The 25,071-nt window shown below is 37.7% G+C and overlaps 1 protein-coding gene across 4 annotated transcripts in view; it reads left to right on the forward strand.

The window, feature by feature from the left end:
- Positions 1 to 24,691, forward strand: part of PTCD2 (pentatricopeptide repeat domain 2) — a 30,312-nt gene extending 5,621 nt beyond the window's left edge. For 2 of the 4 annotated variants that reach the window (XM_077790370.2, XM_077790368.2), the window contains exons 4-10: positions 431 to 548; positions 1,909 to 1,987; positions 3,386 to 3,477; positions 4,963 to 5,076; positions 6,516 to 6,590; positions 7,352 to 7,465; positions 24,232 to 24,688. In XM_077790370.2, coding sequence (XP_077646496.1) covers positions 431 to 548; positions 1,909 to 1,987; positions 3,386 to 3,477; positions 4,963 to 5,076; positions 6,516 to 6,590; positions 7,352 to 7,465; positions 24,232 to 24,570 — 931 coding nt within the window. In that variant the 3' untranslated portion in view covers positions 24,571 to 24,688. Of the gene's footprint in view, positions 1 to 430; positions 549 to 1,908; positions 1,988 to 3,385; positions 3,478 to 4,962; positions 5,077 to 6,515; positions 6,591 to 7,351; positions 7,466 to 8,564; positions 9,728 to 24,231 lie in introns of those variants that run through there. The other 2 variants (XM_085566531.1, XM_021531766.4) reach the window with 2 other exon arrangements.
- Positions 24,692 to 25,071: the final 380 nt, after the last annotated feature.

A 25,071-nucleotide genomic window follows, 5' to 3' on the forward strand; every position in this document is an offset into this window, starting at 1 on the left:
CTGAAGGTTTTGTGATTGAAAACTTTCCCAGCAAATACTATATAGGGACTATAAAGAAAATGAAATGCTTTATCTTTACATTGAGGTACTGCTGCTAAAAGAAACTGGTGCAACTTCCTTTGCTGTTGTCCCATGAATAGAAGGTCAAGTAGCTCAGAATTTTAACAGCAGCGACCCATTCTATTATTTATTCAATGAAGACTACTTTATTGGTAATAAAAGAGATTCTTTATTACCAATTAATTTATTTGTTTGATCAAAACAATAGTTTTCCTTAAAATTGATTTCCTGTTACCTATAGATCTTTGTCTGGTGCAGCTAGGAAAGTGTGCCTCTTTCATTGTGCCTACAGATCTGGCTGTCTATTTAAAGCTGTTCTCCCTTGGCAAATTCCATGCCCTATGTGATTAATTTTTAATCTTTCCCATAGGTATCATGAACAGAATAGAATCAGAGCCTTACATAATTTTAAATTTGGGCCACTCTTTATGAGGCTGTGTTATGAGCTAGACCTTGAAAGACCTGCAGTAGAACTTATCAAAGATCAGGTAATTCCCCTGTATATATATTAAACATATTGTTGTTCTTATTATTAGTCAAATACGAGTAATGGTATGCTACACATGAGCCTTGCATGAGCTGATAGACTTGAAGATGTGTTACAGTAACAAAGATGTCTATGACATTAATGTAGGTTTGCAGATTGCATGGGTTTTTTTAATTTTAGTACAGTAATTAAAAGGAAATTAAATATTAGTTTGATTGGTAACTTTCTTTTATTTCTGTGTTACTGCATCATTTGAATAAAAATTGAATAAAAAGTATTGATGAAAGAATAATTATGTACATGAATACAGCTGATGCATATTTTCCTGCCTCCTGCGTTGCATTAAATCATTCTTGGAAATGAGCACTTGTACGTTTTTCTGTGGTAGTCCTCTGAAATTCCTTGGATTACTTGTACCAACAGGTTCACCGTGTTGCTCTGTACTTCAGTCTCTCTCTGAACACTGTAGAGGTGGTGTGATACCATCAGCTCAGGAATTTGGCCATTTAGTGCTGAAGAAACTGAAGGACTTTCTCCCAAACATTTCTAAAATTCTGTGTGCGCTATTATGGCAAGATAATAATTAGGTCCACTGTGTGCAATAATGTTGTGACTTCAAAAATCTCTGGCAGCCAATGAAAATCTCACTGATATTCATTCATTAAGGCATGAGATATGTCTAGCCAGAAATGGGAGAAGTCTTGTTACTCTTCTTAAGTTAGGCGTGTATAAGAAAGAGCATATGTAGTTTCTATTATGGTTTGAGGTTTTTTTTAATTGAGATCTGTAGCATTAAGACAGGAACTGCTGTACTTACAGTACATAGTAACTGGTGTAACAGCAAGGTACAGTAACACTTCTCCAGATTCTGCTGCAGAAGCTCAATTCCTCTGATATTTTATTTGTCCATTTCCAACATACAGTGTTTAGTGTCCTAGAATTTTATTCCTCTCTCTTCTGGTACTCTTACCATCATCACTCAAGCTCTTATACTAATAATTTGATATTGTGATTAGCAAAAAATTAATTAAATTTCATGGTGGTGGTACTTCACTCCAAAAGATATTGTTCATCAGCTGCAAATTGGCAGTGACTTCTGCTTCCACTGACTTAAAGGTCATTAAAAAAAAAAATTATAGTGGGACTCTGGGAAATTTCTGTGTAATTTTAATATGCTTTTGACTATAACAAGTCACTGGTATTTGAGACATCATTTGACAGAGAGACAGACAGTCAGAGAGAGTTAAATGCTGAACTTGTAAAGATTAGACTTATTCCAGTAGTAAGACCTGCTAAATGCTGTGCACAGTAAGACTCTTCACTGCCCTGATTTTTTTATGTTTGCTCTATTTCTTCTCCAGAATTTGCATGGTTTTTTCTCAGACAGTACATCATTCCATATTTTGATGACTATGTTGTTTAAAAAGGGCCATTTTGAAAGTAAGTACTGTATTTGCTAAGGCAAAATAATTTTGGGGAAACTGCGTCTCACTGTAAGTGGTGTGTGTGTGTGGTGTGTGTATGTGAATATATATATATATATATGTGTGTGTGTGTATATATATATATATATATATATATATATATTTATATATATATATATATTGCTGATTTGCTATGGTTTTAGATGGCCAAACATGCGAATGTGTTGCATTGTAGTGTGTAATAAAAATAGTAGGGTCTATTTGTTTCATACTCCCCAAGAATTCTTGCCATTCAAGTTCCACAGAACTGTTGTTATCCGAGAGACCTTTTCCCCCCAAACCTTCATCACTGAACTGTTGCTTTTCTTTGCTTCATAATTTCCCATGGCATTTTTTTTTCTACTGTGTTCAAAATCTGAATAGCTTTGGAATGTTAATTTCCTCAACATTTTTTTTCTCTATTCTGCATTTGTATCAGAGCAAGGAAGAGTACCTTCCTACTTGTGTCCTTTCTCAGAGTGGCTACTGCAATGTAGAAGTCCAATGCTTCAAATTAGTTTGGCCCTTTATGAAGATGAGGAGAAATTATCTGACCTAATTTAAAAGACTTCCCATGAGAACACCTTAAAGCTTTTCAAGCAAATCCCTTTATTTGATATTTGTTGAAGACATAATAGCTGGTATCTTTACACTTGGCAAATTTAAGTCCAGCAGTTGTCCTAAAAGTTGCTACTGGGCCACTGTAAAAGAAACCTAGATCAGCACCTAAATGCTGAACTAGAGAACGCAGTCTTAACCTGTGCCAAGGGAAATATGGGTTGGATATAAGGAAAAAGTTTTTTACAGAAATGGTGATAAAGTATTGGAATGGTTTGCCTGCAGAGATGGTGTAGTCACCATCCCTGGATTTGTTTAAAAAAAGACTGGATGTGGCACTCGGTGCCATGGTTTAGTTGAGGTGTTACAGCTGGGTTGGTCTCGATGATCATGAAGGTCTCTTCCAACTTAGTGATTCTCTGAATTCTGTGATTCAGCATTGTGAAACTGACTATATGGGTTATTGAGGAGATGTTTTGTAGTTTGCCTACAGTGGTGGAAGCTTTCTGGGCAGTTAAGAACAATGAGGGTGGCTTTGTCAAGTATATAGAATTTAGTTTTAGATTTTCACGTAAAAATAATTGAGGAATAAGGCCACGTGCTAGTGTAAACTGAAATCCTCCTTACTAAGTTGGAAGAGATCCAAATTACCCTGAATTAAACTTTTTGAATTTTTCAAATAACAGATTTCGGTTTACATTCATATTTTCAAATAAACTTCTTGAACTCATATCTTATTGAATTGTTTCTTCTTTTCAGTTATGAGAGGTACAGCCTTAAATTTATGAAGTGAGTAACACTTATGTATTTTTGATAGGTGCTTTGGAAGTTCTGGTAGAAATGAAAAAACAAGGTATACCTTTCAACAAAGAAACCTATCTACTTGCAGTTGCAATATGCTATAAACTGGTAAGTATTGTGAATGAAAAAGTGTTTGAAATGCCTTCTGTATCTCTTCCCTTTTTTTGGATTTTAAATCTTGGAATTTTTGGGGGGTTTCCATATTTTCCATGTAATGATTTTGAATCTAGTGCAAGTATTTATACTTAAGTCCTAAGGTGCTTCATCTTGCTTGATATGATGCACATATATTGTTTCCCATACAAACTAAAGTGACAAAGCAAATCTCTAAAAAGTTACATGGAAATGAGCATTAAGGAACACATTTAGTACAGCTTTTGATTACCTTTGATTACCTTAGAGTATTCTTTCTCTGTGATGTTTGCATCTCTTCAGACAATTGCTTCAGCCTCAGTATTGCTTTGATATTCTCATTTCCTTAAGGCATATACATGATAAGTTCTATTTGCCAGACATTCCCCATCCATTTCTCCCCTCCCCCTACAAGCAGTCTTGAACCATTTCTGTGGTTCTACACAAATTTGACAAGGAATAGAGTTGTAATCTGTTCCCTACCCGCCTGATGAAAATGGACAACTGAATGGAGAAAAGAAGCATAAATTAATGCCTTGAGGCAAACAGGCAGCCCCTTGAGCTTACCTGTTTGTTTAGCTGGAAGAAAAAGAGAGCATGAGCATGGTAAGAAACTAGAATATGTCAGTGAGTGTTTTCTTATAACTGTTTCCCTTTCATAGCAAAGTGAGATCCCAGAACTTTTTTATTTTTATCTTCCTCTCCAGATTTGACTAAGTTGTGCTATTTGAAATTTTAATGTGAACCTTTCCCAAACTCATTTGGAAACTCTTCTTCCATTTCCTCATCTTTATAAAGATGCTAGCCAGGAAAAAAATTATACCACTAGACTGAACTTCCTCAGGTTTCTCAGTTATAGCCTAAAATGGTACCTCAGCAGTAGTTTATATAGTTTTTCTGAAATTCTCAGTTCCAATGAGTTAAGCTGCCTTTAGGTCTGCTGTAGCTTCTTTCCGAAAATGTTCACAAGTTTTTTTAACATGGCCTGCAGTTAGAATGCTGTGATCCAAGATATGTGCAACATATGTTCAAAGCTTAGAAAATGTTGATTTTCAGTAACTAGCTAATGTAGCTTTTATAATAAAGTAACAACAAAAATTAATCTTCCTTCCTGATTTAGAAATTATTTGAAAGTGAAAATGAAAATGTCTCTTTGTTGAGGATACTGCTGGGACTATTTCATCTGTTGCAGAAGCCCATGTAGTTAGGGCAAGGTGTAGTTGTTAAAATAATAGAAGTTATTTTTACCCTCCTGTGACCTCTGTCACTTTGAATATCATATTTTTATGTTGTTTTTCTCAAAAAGAGCTGCACAGAATCTGCTTGGTTGGGTTCAGATACATATTGCCTTTGTGATTTTATGTTGACTTCTGAATACCTTCTGGATATGATTGCAAGTGCTTATAGTCCTTTCAGGTAACCAAAATAACAAGCACAACTTCCTCTGATATTTCCATGCAGGGCAACCCAGAGTCTTCCAAAATCTCTGTGAGACTGCTTGAAGAAGCACAGCTAAAAGGTGACATGTTACCACTGCGAGCATACTGCTTTGCAATGGCAACTGCTCTCAAGCAGGTACAGTCTCTTTGATTTTGATTGTGCCTGGGTCTCTGCAGAGAGAGAGAGAGAGAGAGAGAGATACTCTCTGGTTTTGTTATAGACAGATAGTGAAAGGAAGCTAACATGGAGAAAGCATAACTCTCTAATAGCTTCAAGTATTGGAACTTTTAGGCTCCTGAAATAGTAGGATTATAGTCAATACTCACACAAACTGAATATGAAAGTTTCTAAATCTAAATGTATGTCTCAAGTCTAATGCACACGTACTTTGTGATAATACCATCTAGAACATTAAAAAATTACAAAGTTAGGCCAGCAGGTTAGGTGTCACCATGGATCTAGTCCTGCAGGTATTGCCACTTAGTGATAATTTCCTTTAAATAGAATTAAAATAATTTAAGGTATTTGTGCAATCATCTCTTTTAAATGTTTGTCTTGGGAGGCAGACTCAAAGGTTTTGATGTGTACTTTACTAATGCTGGGGAGGTGGTCTCCACAACATGTTTCTGCCCAGGGTGGTTTTTCTTTATTTCATATGCCTAAGTACTGGTATGAAGAGGCTCTGATGCAGCACAGGGTGAAAAGTGGAGCAGGAGAATAACTATTAGGAAATCATAAAGTTTGGAATAAAGTTTAGAAGATAGTTTGGATTTTCTCTGCCATTAATTTGTGTATGCAGCTTGGGTATGTCCTGAACCTTCTCTGTTTCATGTTAAAATAGAGGTCAGAGACACTGGAAGTGCTATAAATTTGATCTTACTCACAAATTTGGATGAATGGAGTAGATTTGTTAAAAGTTTCTTTGCACTCTGTGATCTTTTTTGCTCTATCTGTGTGAATGTAGACAGTGAAGAACAGCATAATTGAAATAAATTTATTCATGTGTACAATGACATGATAAAATTCTTGTTTTGCAAATGGAATAATGCTCCACATTACATTTAATTGTTCTTTAAGCTGAATTAATTTTGTCAGCACTCCTTGCTGAAGAGAGATGTTTCTTGATCCCAAGTAACATTGCTTGGTCTAGTAAATGCCAGTGTAACATTTACTGTCTATTCAAATCAATTGATGACATGGATACAGTACTATAAATGTGTATGTCCAAAAGGTTAGAAGGGCTGGGCAATAACATATGGTGCATTTCATTAGTCTGACATGTGTTGATCTGTGCATGTGTGTAAACCTTCCATCTTTCAGGGGATCTCATGCTCAATGGTGGTTACATGTGACAGACAAAGAGTACTAAAGAGCCAGATGACATGTGAACTCCAGCATGGGGTATTCCTTTTGCAGACTGGGTGCTGTTTGGTGTCTGTGGGTCTTGGTAAAGGGGTTCTAGATGCTGCATTGTGATTTATTGAAGAGTTGTGAAGGGCTGTTGTGCTTTTTTCATTGTGCAAGTTTCTGACACATGTATGACTATTTTTTTATTATTTATGATTCCTTCCCAGAATGATGTAGCACAAGCCAAATTTTATTGTTCCCAGATAATGAGAACAGAGAACAAACTATACAATAATCTTAAAGTAAGTATGCTTGCCTTGTATTAAAATCTTGCAGAGTATGCTCCATTGGCCAATAAACTCACAAGTGCAAAGTAACAGACCAGCCTCTTACTGGCACAGGCTTGTGTTGGTAGTGTTGCTGAACTTGTTTTTGAGCCAACAGACAATTTCTTTCAGTTGGATGACTTACATTCTGAATTGTTGGCAATGTCCATTCACTTTTTAAAATCACTTCCTACCATAGGTGGGAATGTAAAGTAGACCAATCCTACATCTGTGAGCATAGACCCATGAACAATTTCTAGTTATGATTTTTGCTTTTTGACTCCAAAAGATTTTAAAAACCCAGTTCCAAGTAAATGCTCTGCCCACTTCAGGCCTCCTTCATCCCTGCACACCATATCCACACATGTACATATAAGAATTATTCTCTTTAGTCATGCAGTCTACAATCTGAGAGAAAGTCTGAATGTGCCATGTAAGTGACCTCTAAACTATGGTGAAAACCACTTTATTCAGAGTAAGTAGTACAACTCCATCAGAGAAGCTCTGCCTCAAACCTCACCCTTCCTTTCCAGGTCCCAGCTGGTAAAAAATTGCAAACATTTGAAGAAATTGCTAATTCCATCTCTTTCTTTGCAATGGATGGATTTTTCTTGGCTCACTATCTTGAAATGTATTTTGCCCTCCTTTGCTTCATGTCCTCCTCAAGCACTTCTCTAAAATTTTGCATTCTTATGATATGAACTATTTGTGTGATGTGTTTTTATTTTATTTTTAAGGTCCTTGTCCAGCTCAGATCTGGTTTGCTAAAAGAAGTAATAAATACGTTAGAGGCAGCGGTGGAAGTAGATACTCCTCCCTTTGTGAAAAGAACTCAGTTTTCTGTGCAGGTGGTAAGTATACAGTGGTGAGAGAAGGTTCATGGTACTGGGCTAAGCCATGACTCTGGTGGATCACCTACAGCACTTCAGGTGCCTGAGTTCATCCTGCTCTAGTTGACTGGGTTCTGATGCATTCTGAGGCCAGAGCAGCTCTCTGGCTTCCTCTACTCTTGGACAAAACACTTTGCTATTCACTTCATTTTTTATTCCAGATCTTGATTCTAGAAGTTCATATTTCATCTGAATGTAGGTGACACTTTCCCTAGTAGCGTTAAATGATGTAATCCCTTGCCTCCCATGCTATTTTCATTTCATATGAAATGAGAATAAAGTTTCTGGTAGCAGCAATATTGTTAGGTTTGTAATTAATTAATAACTAATATGCAAAATAATAAATATTAGGAGAAGGGGAGGGCCAGCCTTTCAAAATGTAGTCTAAATATATTAACTGCTGTGTTGAAAAGAAATTCTTTAAGCAGCATTTTGTTTAGTAAAGTCATTGCAATAAACACTGCACATGTTAGTGTTATATTTTTACTTTGTTTGGGAAATTTTTAGCTGTCAAAAGAAGACTAAGCATTAGTCTTCACTGTCCTCTTCCACAAAAGTTTGTTGATAATAATATTTTTTAAGGGATTTACCTAACACTTGAGCTCATACTCTTGTTTATAGCAAACAGAACTTCTCAGTCTTCTATAGTCTGAATTTTATGGAATTGTACTGTCCTGTCCATTTATGAATATACATCATAATAATTAGAATTGTGCTGATCTGGAAAGTAGATTACAGGAAGCAATTATGTTTCCTGGATTTAAATAGAAAATAATTGTGTTTGTCTGTACTAGGACTGAAAATAGGATTGTACAACTCTGAGGAAGTTTTAAATCTAATAAACTCTCTTTAATAGATAAACAGTGCCTTTCCACCATTTTGTGGTGATGCATAATGTACTCTTCATAAAATCCTTATCTTAAGAGTCATTGCCTTAGACACCTATCTTACACTATGTACTTTATTTTTTTAAATACCAATTATTGCTTTTCTTTAGTGTGGAGGTAGAATGAGAATCCACTTACTGAACTGTAACAATCTGTCATTTTCTATTCCGTAGCTGGCTGCAGTCAGGGAAAAGATGGAAGAGAGCCCTGACCTTTCTGTCAAATTAGGAAATATTTATACAAAACTACAAGCTTCAGGACAGATAACTATGTGCACGCTGGAAGATATGCTTTTCCAGATTCCTAGTTCAAAGAAGACGACTGCAAAGCTTTTAAATCAGAAACAACTGGGCTGTCCAGGTGCTAATCCACTTTGGTCAAATCTGTTGTTAGGATAGCTCAGTGTTTGATGCCAAACTGAACTGCTGATAGCATCTCTTATAATCCAGGTTCAAATAAAATGCCTTTTCCCTTTTTCACACAGTGAGCAGTTTTAAGTTTTTGTATAAAATTTCATTTTAAATACAGATCATGCAGCTTCCATGTTTCAGTTTTAATCCTAAAAACAAGCTGTGACAGTGGGTATTTGTGTGTTGTTCAGAAATGGAAGTGATAGAAAGGTTTGACTTTTTCCTTAGGCTCTTCTTAATATTTAAAATGTACAAAAACTGTTACAAAGTAGATGGAATTTCATGTAGGTGAAGAATAATAGGAAGTGTATATCACACTTCTGTGAATCCTGTGTACCCTTTTTATGAGAAGTACTACATACATTAATCTAAAAACACAGCTATTACTTTTTCTGTAATATTGTGTAGTATGTAATTCCACATGTAGTTTTCCCTTTGTTGAATATTCTTTCAACATTTCCAATACTATGTGGACCCTTGAGAAGTTCTCAATCTTTTCTCCACAAATAAATTTGGTATGAGATTTGTAATGGATACTTGCCATGTAGCAAGGATTAGTGGCAAAAAAAATTAAAGGAATTAATACTGTTCAGTTTACTCTGTTTGTATGGACAGAAAAACTATCTAGTGGCAGCCAGTACAATCAGGACAACTGTTTGGTGTTAAAAGTGTATAAATGCCACATTTTTAAAGGCCATCAAAGACAGTTCGACACATTAGTCTTACACAGCAAATATATAAGGTTAGTTCTGTTTAATTTCGTAACTTGGCACTTTAAAACTTGTATTAATTGCAAGAAGTTGTTACATCCTAGATCTGTGCATGTGTGCTTGTTCATTCTAATCAGAATTGTTTAGCTTCCTAACGAAGGCTATATCCTACCTGCAACTGAAGTAATCATAACTTTAATTAAAATTGTGAAAATATTTGAGGTTTTCCATTCTTTTTTTCTCTTGACAACTTTTTTTCTTGAATTTATTGTTTTCTTGAGGTTTATTTTTAAGTTGATTTTTTTAAAAGAAATAACGTCTTTGTCTTGAAAAAGAAAGGAGAGGCACTTAACCAAGAGTACTTCAGTAGAAGAGGAAAACACGGATTTAAGATTAAAGGATAGGTTCAACAATACACACACAAAATTCAGACAATTGCAATTCGAATATTGGCTGTTGCTCTAGAAGTGTTGTAGAAGACTGCTAACATTTTCCCTTAGATTAAAAAAAAGCTGGGAGAAATAAGGAAGGTTAATATTTATGCATCTGATTTCCAACTGTGTCTAATTTATGTCATACAAGTGTCTGTTACTTAGGTAATCTTGGATTTGGGTGATTATTTATGGATTCATCTTTTAATGCATCAAGATTGAAAGCACACTGACTTTTGTGTTGAAGACTCTTCTGTCTGATGCTTAGTTGGGTGTGCTAAGGTGGTGTTGAATCCTGGTATCCCAGCCCCCAAGATCAGGAACCCAAATTTGTCTAAAGATAAGCAAATACTTAGGGGTTTTGCTGGATTAGAGTGGCTGGAATGTCAAGGGCTGAACTGCTAGACAGCTTTCATGGAGAAAACCTCAGAAAATAGGATGAGCATTGTTACTGGAATTGATACTCAATTTTTATCAACAATGAATCTTGAACTCAAAGAGAAGTTAACATTCTAAAATCAATTAACTTTATTTTTAACAATCTGAAAAAAAACCCCAGGGCATTTACATTTCAAAGTGAATTGCTGCATTTTTTTCTCTAGGTTTCACAGCAAGAGATTCTGTAGGAAGCTACTTAATTTTTTATGTGTTGTAAGTAGCTATGGTGAGGATCTGAGAGTTCTTTGGGGTGTTCTTGTATGGAAAAGGATTGCTCTTTATCATACTCAGATGTTCTTCCTCCAGTAAAATGGAACATGAGTTTTGTGCAGGTCCTTGCACTGCAGCAGCCTTTTGGGACAATGATCTAGGAGACAGCAGATGGCGTTTCTTGACCATGCTCTTCTGCCAACATTATTTCCAGGGATGGCCTGCAGTGTCACTTATGTAAGGCCAGGGCAGAATGAATTGTTTGTCCTATATTTAACGTGTGCCATCTTAAAATGGAAAATCCAGGCAACAGAAAGCTGCCTTGAATTGTTTGTAATGGCTGGCAATGGCTGCAAACAGAGTTTTACAGCACTTATTTTGAAATTTACAATATTTATTGAAATAGCTTGTCTTTGTTAATAATCACGTACAGTGTGAACAGTACTCTGTGGACATTCTAATCAATGACCTAGATGACAGGCTGTTGATGTTGCTTCTTGTACACCAGTGCCAACTATTAATTCTTACATTGCTATAACTTTAAGAGAAAGTTGGATGCCTTTTCTTAATTGAATTTTAAAAGCCTCAAGAAGAGCCTTCACATATTTAATGAACCTTGGAAACAAAGTTAAATAATGCAAAGCAAAGATTTGTTTCATTTGCAGCAGTATAGAAAAGGGGCAGACCTACCATCCATAGGTCTAAATATACACAACTTTCTTTTTCTTTTGGGCTTTTTTACAAGGTTGCTTCTGCATCCTTTTAAAAATCTTTGATTGTGAAATAAAAGACTTGTTTGTTTGTTTTTAAACAACATTTCTTGTGGCTCCTTGCATGCCCTTCTACTGTCACATTCTCCTTAGAATAATTTTTTAAAAGAAGATACCATTCAACACCATCTTCTATTTCTTTTAATCTGTTACTTACGATCATCATTTTGAACTCAGCAAATGTCTGATTGCCTACTTGCAGACTACTTTTTAAGTAGTTTCATTTTCATCTGAATGATAAATTTAAGCAGTAAGATGAACTAGGGAGACTTAAAACTGCTACTGGTACTCCTGGTCCCATGTTTTGTCATGTGGAGTATAGTGCTATTTTATTACCTATCTGTGCTTGTGCTATTGAAGATGGCTGGCTGTAGACCTTCAGAGGCTTTGGTTGAGTCTTTATGCAGCTGTCTGGATCTCCTAATAATTCCAGCAGCATGTGCAGTAAAAACTGAGATAGTCTGATTTACCAAATCCCCAAGTAGAGATGCTGTTTTTTTCCAAGTACTGATGCTCTAACTACAAACTCTCATGTACAGTACCCTTGTGTACCATCAAATAAAGTCAGCTTCAAAGTTCTTGTGCCAAGCAGCAACTCAAAATAAATGCAGAAGCACTGATATTAGAGGGAAATTGAGTTAGGAACAGATCAGATATATGGGATCAGAGTCAGCCTGAACCTTGTGTTTGCATGAAGGGTAAAAGCCCTCTCTTAGTTAAAGGAGACTCCTTCCTGTGGAGATGAGGGCAGTAATCCAGCAGCCAGTCTGGAATGTGTGGAGGTGCTTCTCAGGCTTGTTTATCCTTTGGATTTTTACCCCTTGCTGATCTTCCATGAGAGCACCTGCAATGCTGCTGAGAGCAACCTGGAGTGCATTAGGGTTGGCTACATTTAAGAGGAGGGTAAAGGACAGGTGGAACACATGATGTCTGTCAGATCCTGACCAGGAGAGAGGGAAAAGTCTGAGTGGACTAAGCGTGACAGAGTGTCAAAGCTTGGCTGCATGGCTGGTTTCACAGACAGGCCTTTGTTTTCTGTGACCATAGTCATAGAGAGAAGTGGTTGGGGTATGCTTGACAGAGGGGGTCTTTGTAAACAAACTTTCTAAACTAGTGAGGGTGGCTTTACATGAGGTGTGCCAGGAGGGGTTACCATAACATGGAGAGAATTGAGGATACAAGAGAAAGTGCAGCTGTATATGTCAAACAGCCTGACAGGGAAGGCTCTCTCACTTCCCTATAAAAGCAGTGCAACTTGGGACTCATCTTGAATGCTTGTACACAAAACTGTGAGCATAAGCAATATGCAGGAGGATTGTGTATGCACAACTGTAGATCTAAGACCTTGTTAGGATTATGGTGATATGGTAGGATAGCTCTCATGACTATAGTGCTGCACTGGAGGGATGCAGAAAAGACAGGGTGGGTAAGGATAGCGAAGAGGAGAGGTTGAGCTCTGTATAAAGCAGGTGTGTGGATTTTGCCTTGGGACAGGTGACAAGTAAATAGTGAGCTTTTGGGTAAGGATCAGAGGACAGACAAGCACAGGGATGGTTATCGCTTACATCCTGCCTGAACGCGTGCGCACGCATACACAAACACAGGTGAAGCATTATTTAAGCAGCTGGAGAAAGTCTCAGTCACAGACACTAGTTCCTCTCTGGGCCTTAGTCACCCTGTTGGAAGGACAGCATAGCTGGACAAATCAGTCTAGGAGATTTCTGAAATATACTGAGGGTAGTCCATGTGACAGAGGAATGGGTAAGGGAATATGCTCTCTTGGACCTGTCACTCATATATGCACAATAATTGCTGGACAGTGTAAAGGGCAGCATTGTTTGCTGTAGTAACCATGATTCTTGTGGAGTCAAGAATATGAAGTTTAAGATCCTGAGAGGAGTAATCTAGATCCAAAACTTCAGAAATGTAGGTTTTGGCATGTTCAGGGACTTACCTCCAGGTTCCTGTAGGAAACTGCCCTGGAACGGAAATGTTTAGGGTGACCTGGTTGATCTTCAGAGCACTGGAATGATCTGTCTCAATGTGTATAAAGCCAAGCAAGCTGGCAAAAGGCCAGAATGAATGCAGAGCTCCTGACTGATCTCAAACACAAAAAAAAGATGCACATGGAAGATGGAGGCAGGGTAGGCTACTGAGGAGGAATGCAAAGACATTGTCTGTCCATTCAGAAATTAAGTCAGGAAAACTAAAGCTTAGTTGCACTTGAAATTAGCAAAGAATGTAAAGGCTGGCAAGAAAGGTCTTTTCTGGGGATATTGGCAGCAAAAGAAGGTTTGAGGAGAATGTGGCCTACTGGTCAGTGGGACAGGGAAGGCTTAGAGAAGCCCTGAATCTTGTCTAGAGTATCCTGATCAGAGGAAAGAGAGATGGTGGAGCTAGACTCTTCTTAGACATGCATGATGGTAGGATTGGGCACAATGGCCAAAAGTTGAAACATAGGATTTTCTGGTCAGGTACGGTGATAAAATAAGTTATCATGACAGAGTTCAAATACTGAAAGAGTGTAAACTCAAAGAGGATGTAAAATCTCTATTCTTGGAGGCCTTCAAGACTCACCTGGAGCCCAGACACAGCCCTAAGAAATGTGACTGATTAGACCTGCTCTGAGCTGTTGTTTGGAGGTTCATTTCAAACTGAATTGTTCTGTTATACACCTGGATGACCTACTGCCTATCCTGTCTGGTGAGAAACAATTTAAGATTTCATATTCCCAGAACAGCATGATGAGCTGTCTTCTACACAATTGTACAGAAAAGGTTCTCTTTTTAGTCTCTTTAATTCTGAGATTGGTGATTACCTATCCTGGCCCTAATGCTGACTTGAGATGTCAGGGTTATGAGTTACAATGGAACTTCTGGACTCAAACCTAGCCTCTCTTTTCTACCAGAATATAGCAGTTCAAATTCCCAAATCATATGACAACCATGTGCTCTACAAATAGTCATGATGATAGTCTAGCTAATTCCATCACAATGGGATGTCTGATTACAGCAGCCAGCCCCTGTATCCACTCCAGCACCTCCAGATGTGCCCCCACTCCTCCTTCCTATCCCCACTTTATACACTAAGCATGGTGCCACATGGTCTGGATTATCCCTTTGCTCAGCTGGGGTCACCTGTCCTGGCTCTGTCTCCTCCCAACCTGCCAAGCACTCCCAATCCCCTCCCCAGTGTAGCAGTACCAAAAGCAGAAAAGGCCTTGGCTCTGTGCAAGCTCTGCTCAGCAATAACAAAAACATCTCTGTATTATCAACTCTGTGTTCAGCACAAATCCAAAACACAGCCCCATGGCAGCTACTGAGATGAGAATTAATTCTACCTCAGCCCAAAGCAGCACACCAAGTAACAACTCCCTTGCAATTATTCCATCCATAAGTACTTATAAGTGCTCTAACACTTCTTTCAGCTTTATGACAGTAAATGAATCTTGCTCTGGATGGCAAGATTTTAATTCTTTTTTTTTTTTTTCTGACTTAATTGTTAGAAAGTGGTCCTGCAGTCCTTTCAGCCACCATGTGCTGCAGAACTGGAGACAGAGTCCAGCATAACTCATTAGAACAGGAAAGAGAATCAGTTCACAAATGCACTTTACTTTATTAAATATGTCCTAAGTTTATGCTTAAACATGAGCAAAATAGTTTGGGAAAGTTCTCATCCTCCTTCTGTATAATACTATCACTTAGGGAGGGGTAAAGGGAAGGGAGGAATAAAAAGGAGAAATAAAAGGCAGAGACATTGTTGAGAACTTCTTCTTTATGTTTGAAGCTTTATCAGTTCTCATATCAGAATGACAGAAAAAGAGAACTGTGATGGAGAAAGGATGATACATCTACAGAATTGCCATAGTGGTTAGGTACTTTCAGGGGAAATTCAGACCACAAAATTTGCTTTGCTGCACTTTTACTACCCTTTGGAAGGGTTTAATATTTGTAAGCATTAGGAAATAGAAGCTTTGAAACATTTCTTACAAAATGCTAAGAAAAGCATATGCTTGAATTTAGGAAAGAACCTGCAGTGTCTGTTGCCCTAATGCAGCTCTTTATGGACAGTCACTCAAATGAAAACATCAGCATGTCAAATTTCAGGCCTGAGAGTTCACACCACGTGTACCTTTACATGGGCTCAGTGGGTTGGACTGCAAGGCATTTCTCCCTTGAGTTGTCATGTATTTTTATCTTCTGTGTATTTCCAGACAAAGTAGTTTCCTACCTTGAAGAATATGATGGGAAAAGTGTGGTGCCTTGTAATATTTACATTACCAAAGACAGTTTTAGATTTTTTGGTTTTTTTGTAACTATCTTAGTGACATCTCTATTTTGGGTTGATTTTTCTTTTTTTAACAAATTAATCACTGAACTACAGAGTAACTTACAATGGGAGAGATTTCTGGATGTCACCTTGTCCCACCCCCCGTCACATATCAGCAGAAAATAGCATGAAACGTCATCAGAGAAAGCAAATTAAAAGACTTGCCTGTGCAATTGTAGCCATGTGCATGTAGCTGCCTATTTTACCAGTAAAATCAACCTTGTTCTTTCACTTTTTACTCCTTTAAGAAACATGTATTTTCAGTTAACTCACTGGTTTTGCACATGATTACAGGTAGCTCCTGCTCTTGCCTACTCCTAAAATGACTGTGGCTGTTTTAAGTATGGGCTGGGAACCATTCCAAATTGGGTCTTGCAAGAGTAACTAGCTTTTACTGTTTTGTCCCTAAGATGAGGTGCCTAAAAATATCCTGTGATCTCCAGAGAGCAGAGCAAAGAGCTGTTCTTGCACTGACAGGTGATTTTAAGTAACTCACCACAGTTCCTATTTTGCCCACAGACTATTTCTTACCTGCTAGGTAAATATAATCAATCACCTTCTGTTACAGGTGAATCTCTACAAAAAACAGTACACAACTTGAAGTCCCATATACTTCATTAATGTTATTTTTATATTTACACTATTGTTTTATATTATCTTTTCCTTAGAGTCAGAGTTGTACATATAATCTGAATTTCCTGAACCACGTTAATACTTCCCATGCCAGTCATCTAATGGAATACTTATATAGTTAGCCACTTTTTTCCTTTAAGTCCTATGGGTTGGAGTGTGATATTTGTCTGATGAGCTTTTTCCAGATCCTGATGACATATCTAGAAATGTCCAGACCAAGAAAAGACTTTTCACACTGCCAAAATAGCAGCAATAAGAAGCAATATCCCAGTAAGGCTCTGATTATTTCTGTGTGAGGCTATGTTATGAGGCTCATAAGTAACACTGGTCTTGCTGTGCTGTCTCTTCTCCTTCACTCAAGTCCAAACAAAGAGCTACTTTCTCTCCCAGTCTGAGCAGTCATATGATTGCTCCAGTCCCAAGGTGACATGTCAGTATATCTCTTTTCTCTCATGCTCATATATAAAGCCAGGTAGGATTTTGTTTCTCCATTGTGCTGTGCTTGTTCCTATTCCTGCCCTATAATTTAGCAAGAGGACTAAAACTGTGTTCCATTTGTCAATTATCATGGGTGTTGCTGTAATGCTTTGTTCACCTACATGCTTTAAAAGCTGAAAGTCTTCCTATTAGCTGCAGGGAATAATTTACGTGTGGTTTTTGTCTTTAAAATATTCAAGGTCATTACAAATAGTGAGTCAGGCCATTAGTGCGTGTTTTGGGCAAGACTGCTCCTGTAATTAGTCTAGACATTTATGCAGCCTGGGAGCAGCAAGTTAGAGTCATACTGTTCTGTTCTTCTGTTTCATTTCTTAATATTTCTATTCTTACACTTGTACACTCAGAAAGGAGACCCATGAAAATGGGGTGTTGGGGAGAGGAAGCAAGACCTGCTTCTCCGTGGCAGAAGAAAAATACATCACTCTGTGTTTACTTCATCAGAGCTGTTTTCCTATCCTGGCTGCAGTCACAATTCCTGAAGTGAATCAGGGCAAATAAAAGAAATTACAAATTACACAAATCATGTGGTCTGTATTTATGCCAAGAATGTTTCCCATTTCTTCCAACACCCATGATATCTTATTAAATATCCCAGTATGGTTCCAATAAATATCTACATATTTAAAAGGAAACACATTGAAAATTATTGTGATGCTGAATAGTTGAATCAGGTCCACTATGCTATACTTTATATATATGCTATACTTTATCTCTCTCTGATTCTGAGTGCAAGTAGAGGTGTATTCTCAAAATGATGCTGTGACCATAACCAAAAACTCATGTGAGAACTGAAATCTGTTCCTTAGAAACACCTGAGATAATTTAGCCATCCCGATTCCTTAGTTTGTATCCAGAAACACCAAGGGTCTAAGAAGTAATATTCATGTGAAGGGATTACTCCATGTATTTTATGGACAAAAACATACTTATAGCCAATATGTTGATATTTGCCTCCATTTTAGAGAGAGAGATCATCCCTGGAAATTTAGGGACAGAATTTCAGATACTGTTTCACATGGATTTTCTATGCTGCCTGGCAACTCAGAAAATTGAACAAAGTAATGTGTCCCAGAAATGAGGCACCTCAGACTGGATGTCTTTCTTAAAATTGTTCTTGGCAGTTTTGGCTGGCAGTTATATGGCATCTTGGTGACTTCCTGTTGTGAAATTAATTAACAGCTTTTGGCAGTCAAGTCACTCTAAATGTACTTAATCAGGGTGGTTTACTTCACAAGCCCTTCCTTGTGCCAGAAATATATGTGTGTAAGGATGATGGGAAGTAGTGTGATCTTGGATTTTTTTCCTACATGCCTTGTAAATCCAAAGATCCTGAAATCTTGATAATTAATCTGAAAACTTTCAAAAAACACACATTATTTTGAAATAGAACTAATTTTGTTTTACAGTATCTTTGATTACTTCATTCAGATATATGAAGTGCCTGGACTTACATAAAAACTCAAGAAAATACAAAAGTCAGACACATTGGTGTAAATTCTTCTGTGCCACTTTGCTTCATTTCAGCTCTGATTACTTCTGTAAGAGAATTTTTCACTAGGTTCCAACACCAAGCATCCAGTCTTTAGACCTTGTAAATGTGTTTAAAAGGCCAGCTCAGCAAATACTATTGTTTAAACAATAAGCAGAAACTTAATACATGAAAATGCTTCCTGTTTCTCTAAATGACCTTAAGGGGACAAATGAAAGTATAAAACTGAGAATATCAGATATTTCTTAAAACTGCCTTTTTGGGTAATAGAGACAAATTCAATTCAGAAGCATAGAAAAATCCACAGCCAATTTGCAATTTATTGCACAAACCTAATTTTGGCCTGGTCTAGTCAAACTTTATTTTCCTCATTGTGTAAGTCAGTAAATGCTGCCTTTATATTTTTAAGATTCATACCTTATCATTGGCCAGGTTATTTTGGTATGTCCTGGCCTTCAAGGAAGCAGTTCTCCCATATTGATCTTTATCTGTGCACAGATTTGCCTCTCTCTTTGGGGGCAGTATTATTGCTCAGCACGTGCCTCTTGCTCTTCCATGTAAAAGAGGCAGAGACTTTTACCTTCATGCATTTCACAACTGCAGCTGCTGCTTTATTGTTTCTTGTTCCTTTACACATGCAGACTAAACTGACACTCTGAATTCACCATTCTTACAGCAAAACAGTGGTAAAGGTGTCTTGCTACATCTGGGCCCATCTATGTATTTTTCTGCAAAGCTAAGGCAAGACTGTCATTAAGTTTACTGATGGATTAACATGTTTGAAAACTAGTAAGTCGAAAGAGCTTTCTGAGGAAAAAAAATTTTCTGCTTGCATACTCCAATGTAGCCAGCTGGTGCTTCGTGCACTTCCTCTCTTAATGATGAATGTGACACTGCTCTTTTGGCATAGAACATCTTTTTGTCTGTGTAAACTTTACACTGTGATTGTATATAAATTGCTATAAATTTAAGCAGCATGGACAGAAAGTGGGCAAATCCACAGAATAGTATTTTGCTGTTTCATGGGAACAGGTAGTTACATGTGCATTTTGAAATATGGTAAATGAATTAATGTAAGATCACCTCACAGTATTACAAAACATTTACATCTGGAATCAGACCTAGCAATACAGATATCACCATAATGCTGAACCAGCAACAGCAGAAGGCAAGACAATGAACGAAAAACAATGCAAGAACTTTTCAGGCAATGAAAAAAGAGCTATATCTCAAAATCCTGCATGCCATATACAGAATGACCAGCTAGGGCAAACTGTATCTACAGAAGAGAAACTATCTTCATCTGAGGACCCTGAGAGCAAGTGCTAGTTATACTGCATAGTCCACAGAAAAAAATCTATTCATATAGTGAAAAAAAAACCAAAACAAGACATCCCACCCCCCTGAAAATAAAAAACCAAAAACAACAACAAAAAAACCAAATCAAACAAAAGAGAACCAACAAACATACAAAAAAAACACAACAAAAAAACAAAAAAACAAGCTCCAAACAACTAGGAAACAATGTTTCATCTGGGCAATAGTTACTTAAAATTTACTGTACCTATTGCATGATACAGAAAGAATATAAAAAAAATTAATTCTTTACATAGTTTGGATGTATGAAGGAATGGAGTTAATATTTCTGATGTGCTAGAAGCATAAGTGCAAGTTTGTCATTGATCCAGTAAAGCATGGTTAACCTAAATCCAATTACTTGCCATATATTAGGTGGTGCATTGGGTTTGAATTGCCTGGTTTTTGGTAGCAGAATGGCCTGGTTTTTTGGCCACAGAGGTGACTTCTGTGAGAAGCTGCCAGAAGCTTCCACCGTGTCTGGCAGAGCGAATCCCTGCTGGCTCCAAAGATGGACATGCTGCTGGCCAAGGCTGGGCCAATCAGAAATGGCAGTAACGCCTCTGTGATAACATATTTAAGAAGAAACCAAAACACAAGTTATTGTGCAGTTGTAATTGTGGCCAAAGAAAAGCAGAGTGAAAACATTTGAGAAGAACAACCCTGTGGACTCTGAGGTCAGTGAAGAAGGAGGGGCAGGAGATGTTCCAAATGCTGAGATTCCCTTGCAGCCTGTGGTGAGACAGCCCTCCCCCTGCAGCCCAAGGACATCCATGGGGAACGCAGAGATCCAACTGCAGCCCATGGATGAGCCCATGCTGGAGTAGGTGGATGTCTGGGGGAGGCTGTGACTCCATGGGAGACCCACGGAGAGAGAGGCTCAGCTCCAGGCTGGAGCAGCCTGTCCTTGGAGCACTGCACCCGTGGAAGAGTGACCCACGCTGCAGCAGGTTGGGGAGGACAGTCTGCCCCTGGGATGGACTCTCAATGCAGAAGTCCATGGAGATCTCCTCCCTTGGGAGGGGACCCACAGTGCAGCAGGGGAAGGACTCCTCTCCCTGAGCAGTGGGAGAAGCCGTGGGTCATGGACTGACCATAATCCCCATTCCCTGTGTCCCTGTGCCACTGGGGGAGGAGGTAGAGCTGGGAAGGAGCGAGGGGTGGGGAGAAGGTGTTTTTAAGGGTTTATTTTACTTCTCATTATGCTGCTCTGATTTTTTTAGTAATGAATTTTCTTAATTTCTCTAAGATGTGCCTGTTTTGCCTGTGATGGTATTTGGTGGGGGATCTTTCCCAGTCCTTATCTCAACCCATGAACCCCTCATTAAATTTTCTCTCCTCTGGGCAGTTTGTAGAGAGGAGTGAGTGAGTGGCTTTGGTGGGTGTCTAGCACCAGTGTCAACCCACAAGAGGTATTTCCAACATGGTTCTTCTCTCTCTGTTCAACAGCTGTACAAAAATATTGCTGTTTTGGATACTTTGCAGGTAAATACGACCTTTGGTTTGTATTACATACCTGCTAAATTCTGCACTGCATTTGCTGATAGAACAGGCATCTACCTGCTACAACAGACTTGTAAGTACTTAGAAGATGGTCTGCTTAAACCCCACTACTGCTTTTGCAACTTCATGGGGTTACGACCTTAGTTTCAGCTATCAGAAGAGAGAACATTGAGGAAATACATTCTTGTGTAAAAGTTTTGTTCACAAAACCAGAATTTGTCTTACTATGACACTGATAAAATAAAAATATGCCCTCTATGATTTAGAGCACGAGATGTTTACTTTAAAGAACTTGATAAACTGTTATTCTAGCAAAGAAATTGCATTTTCTGAATAGTTTCAAGCAGTAATGGAAATACAGAATAATGCTAGAAGTTATGTTTTTAAAGATGACCTAGAGGTTATAGTGACCTTTATCCATCTACCTCTACACATAAAAGAACAATTTTAGGACAATTAGAACAACAAAAAGGACCATTAGAAGAATTTTGTGGTTAAATATATTTACTTCTCTTGACTTACAGTACATGCATTGCCAAAATGACAAATAAAAAAATTTAAAACTCTCATAATATGTAGTAAACATTATGGGGTTTTCTATTCTGAATACATATTATACTGCTTTGTATTGGTGCCCCAGATTTGGTGTCCATGGTTCTCAGCAGAAAGGAGTTAAATATTATGTGAGCAATATTGTACCTTGAAAAACTCCTAAAATGTCTGAAAAATTGTCACATGCTGTACAAACATATTCCAGTGCACAAAACTGAAACTAACCTTCACTAAATGCAAAATTGGAAAGTCAGAGTTCCCTGTTCTTGCACCTTGTCTCTGCAGCAGGACTAAAAATAGACCTTCATACATCATCTTAGTTACAAAAGTTTAATCACTGCAGGAATTATGTACTCAATGCTCTCTCCAAGGTCTTATATCATAGTGTGAAAATGTTATTTTTTCCAACCTATTTGGGATGAACATCTATGAAGGCTGGTGTCATATAGAATCTGCAGCTTGTCCACAGTGGTACTGATGTCTCCCTCACATTTGCTACAGAGGTGCCTAGAGATGCTTTAGACTCCACAATGAAAAAGCTTAACCATTCCAATAACTTTCTACTAATACTTTAGAAACAAAGTTTCTGGAATGTGTACTCTTAAAATTATTTCTGGTTTATGTGATTGGAGGGAATGTGGTTTTCCTGAGAATAAGCAGCTGTACTGTCTATAGCCATCCTTTTCCAATTAAGAGGCAAACTGACACCAAGACACATTGACTTCTCCATGCTATGTCATTTATTATTAATGCAGTTTTCCAGTATACATTAATGTAATTTCCTTTACAAGGTGCCCACAGTGGATCTTCTTACTTTTCGTATATGGGAGAACAATAGCAGGAAGGAGAAATATGTGCACATTATTTAAACTGAGGAAGGGGCAGGTGCAAAATTAAGTGATTTTTAGCTGAGTAGCACAAAATGATTACACAAATTCAAATGGGAAACTACTCAGGTATGTGTAAATAAGGGATTTGAAAGAACTGATGTCATGCAAGGATGACATAGGAGCTAGGATTCTAATACTTCTGCTGCAAAGTTCAAGAAGGTAAGTACAACATCCTGAGAAAGAATGCAATAGAGATTTATTAGAGCCCATCAGTGATCCATGAGGTCACATGGATGTTGGACACATCACACAACAAGGTTAACTTTTGTAAATCTGTATTTATCTCCTTCATTGTAGGGATTAGTAAGGAAATAAATGGACCCTCTGCACAGTTTGATGTGTTTTACACCAACAACAATGGCAATAATTATTATATGTTATTTTATATTATATAAAATATAGTATCATTAAATACCAGTCTATTTTATATATAAAATATATAGTAATAATTTATCAAATTTATATAATGAATATATAATAACATTTTCATAACTATACAGTATGAGGTATTATTATGATAATTATATTACTATAGGTTATTAATATTACTATTAATGTTGGGTATTCAAACATGTACTTGAAATATTTATTTGGATAACTGCAGCAAAAGTTTCAACAGTGGTTTGCAAGCAGACATTTTATTAGGGGTGCCTTGGGGCATTACAGGAAGAGTGCATTAGGGTCATCAGTTCTATCTTTACTTTTAAACTACATTATTTCATGTTCAGCTAGGTTCTAGGGATTCACCACACATAGCCTCAGCCAACAGATTGAAAATATTTTCTGGCTAAACTGGTCTTTGGCAGAAAAGTTAATTATTTAATTAATATTTTCTCCAAGTACGTTCTGTCTTCCATGAAGAAAAATTAACCCTTGTTTTGGCAAAATAATGGAATTCCTAGAAATCAGTAAAGGCTTTCATTGTGGTTGAAGTTTATTATTTTTTATCTGAAATTAAAGACCTCTTTTCTGAATAGTGCCTCAGCAAACTGTTTTCTATCAGTAGTGATTAATCAGCATCTTCTATCACAGGTCTTGGTTTTGCAAGTACAAAAAGTTTCTTTCTTTTCAGAAGAGGAGAGCACATAGTGCCCTTACCAGAGGTTTCAGGCAGCCAGGGAACCTGGCCAGAACAGAAAAACAGCATTCTGACTGAAAGACACATTTCATATGCATGTTGTGCCAACTAGTAGGAGCCATAACACAGTACAGGTCTCCTTTCATGGGCTTCTGTTCTTCTGTTTGCCCTTTTCACATAGTTTTTGAAATTTCAGACAGTATTGTGTCAAGTGGACAACTGAAACCACAAGTTTTAACTGCATATAAGTAGGAGGGTAAAAATTAGAAAAGAAATTAAAATAAACAGGCAAAAAATCAAGAAATCAAAATGAATCTTTAGCAGCTCAAACATCCCTGCTCCCAAACCTACTGACTCCTATAATGAGATGGCTGCACCAGACTTTGCAAAGCTTTTGACATGATCTCCCATAGTGTCCAAAGCTGGTGAGCTAGAGATTGGATGGGCAGATGATCAAATACGTGGAAATTTGGCATGATTGCAGGACTCAAGGGTCTTGTGACTATGAGTACAAAGTGCTGTCTGCTCACTGTTTCTCCTCAGGGAAACAACATGAGACCTATTCTGCTTCACGTCCCTGTTAATGACCTGGATGATCGGGAGTTCAGCCGCAGAAAGCCTGCCAGCGATACCAAGCCAGGGGATGGCAGATGTGCTGGAGGGCATGCTAAGAAGAACCTGACATCCTCAAGAGCCTGTAGAAATGAGGTGTCAGGCGCCTCAGAGAGTTTAACAAGGACAAGTTTGAAGCCCTGGTGCAGCTCTACAGAGAATGGGCTGAGTGGCTGGAAGTTATCTTGGATTGTGCCGAAGCCAAACCTTTCATTAAGTGCACAGCAGCAAGACTGGAGGGAACAGGAACAAATCAGAACACAAGAATAATAAAATGTTTTCATTGGAGAATTTCCACTGCATTGGAACAGATTCCCCTGAGAGATGGTGGAATTTTCATCCCTGGGAGATATTCAGAACTCAACTGGTATATTCAGCAACCTGATTTGATTGGATCCATTTTGAGCCTCCAGAGGTCCCTTCCAACCTCACTTATCCTGTGATTCTCCAACTCCATAAATACTGTGTTCTCTTCAGATGCTGAAGTCATTAACACAACAAATCCATTATCCTTTGTCAGTCAGACAATTGGTAGTTTCCATAGTAACAAGGGGAATCCCATATCTCAATTCTTCCCACTTGTTAGATTAACTACCATACTTTAGGAAGATCTAAGTGAAGGTGAAGGAATTCCAGATTACCACAGGGTTATCTTTTTTCACCATGCTGTTTCTTTATCAGATGGGGATTTTGGAAGACAATGTTCAGTACATTTTCTACACAAGGCTGTTGGTGCCAGTAAAACATGTATAGAGACATTTTACTATCTCC

The sequence above is a fragment of the Lonchura striata genome, chromosome Z (genome assembly GCF_050655825.1).
Source record: "Lonchura striata isolate lonStrDom1 chromosome Z, ASM5065582v1, whole genome shotgun sequence".
Classification (NCBI taxonomy): domain Eukaryota; kingdom Metazoa; phylum Chordata; class Aves; order Passeriformes; family Estrildidae; genus Lonchura; species Lonchura striata.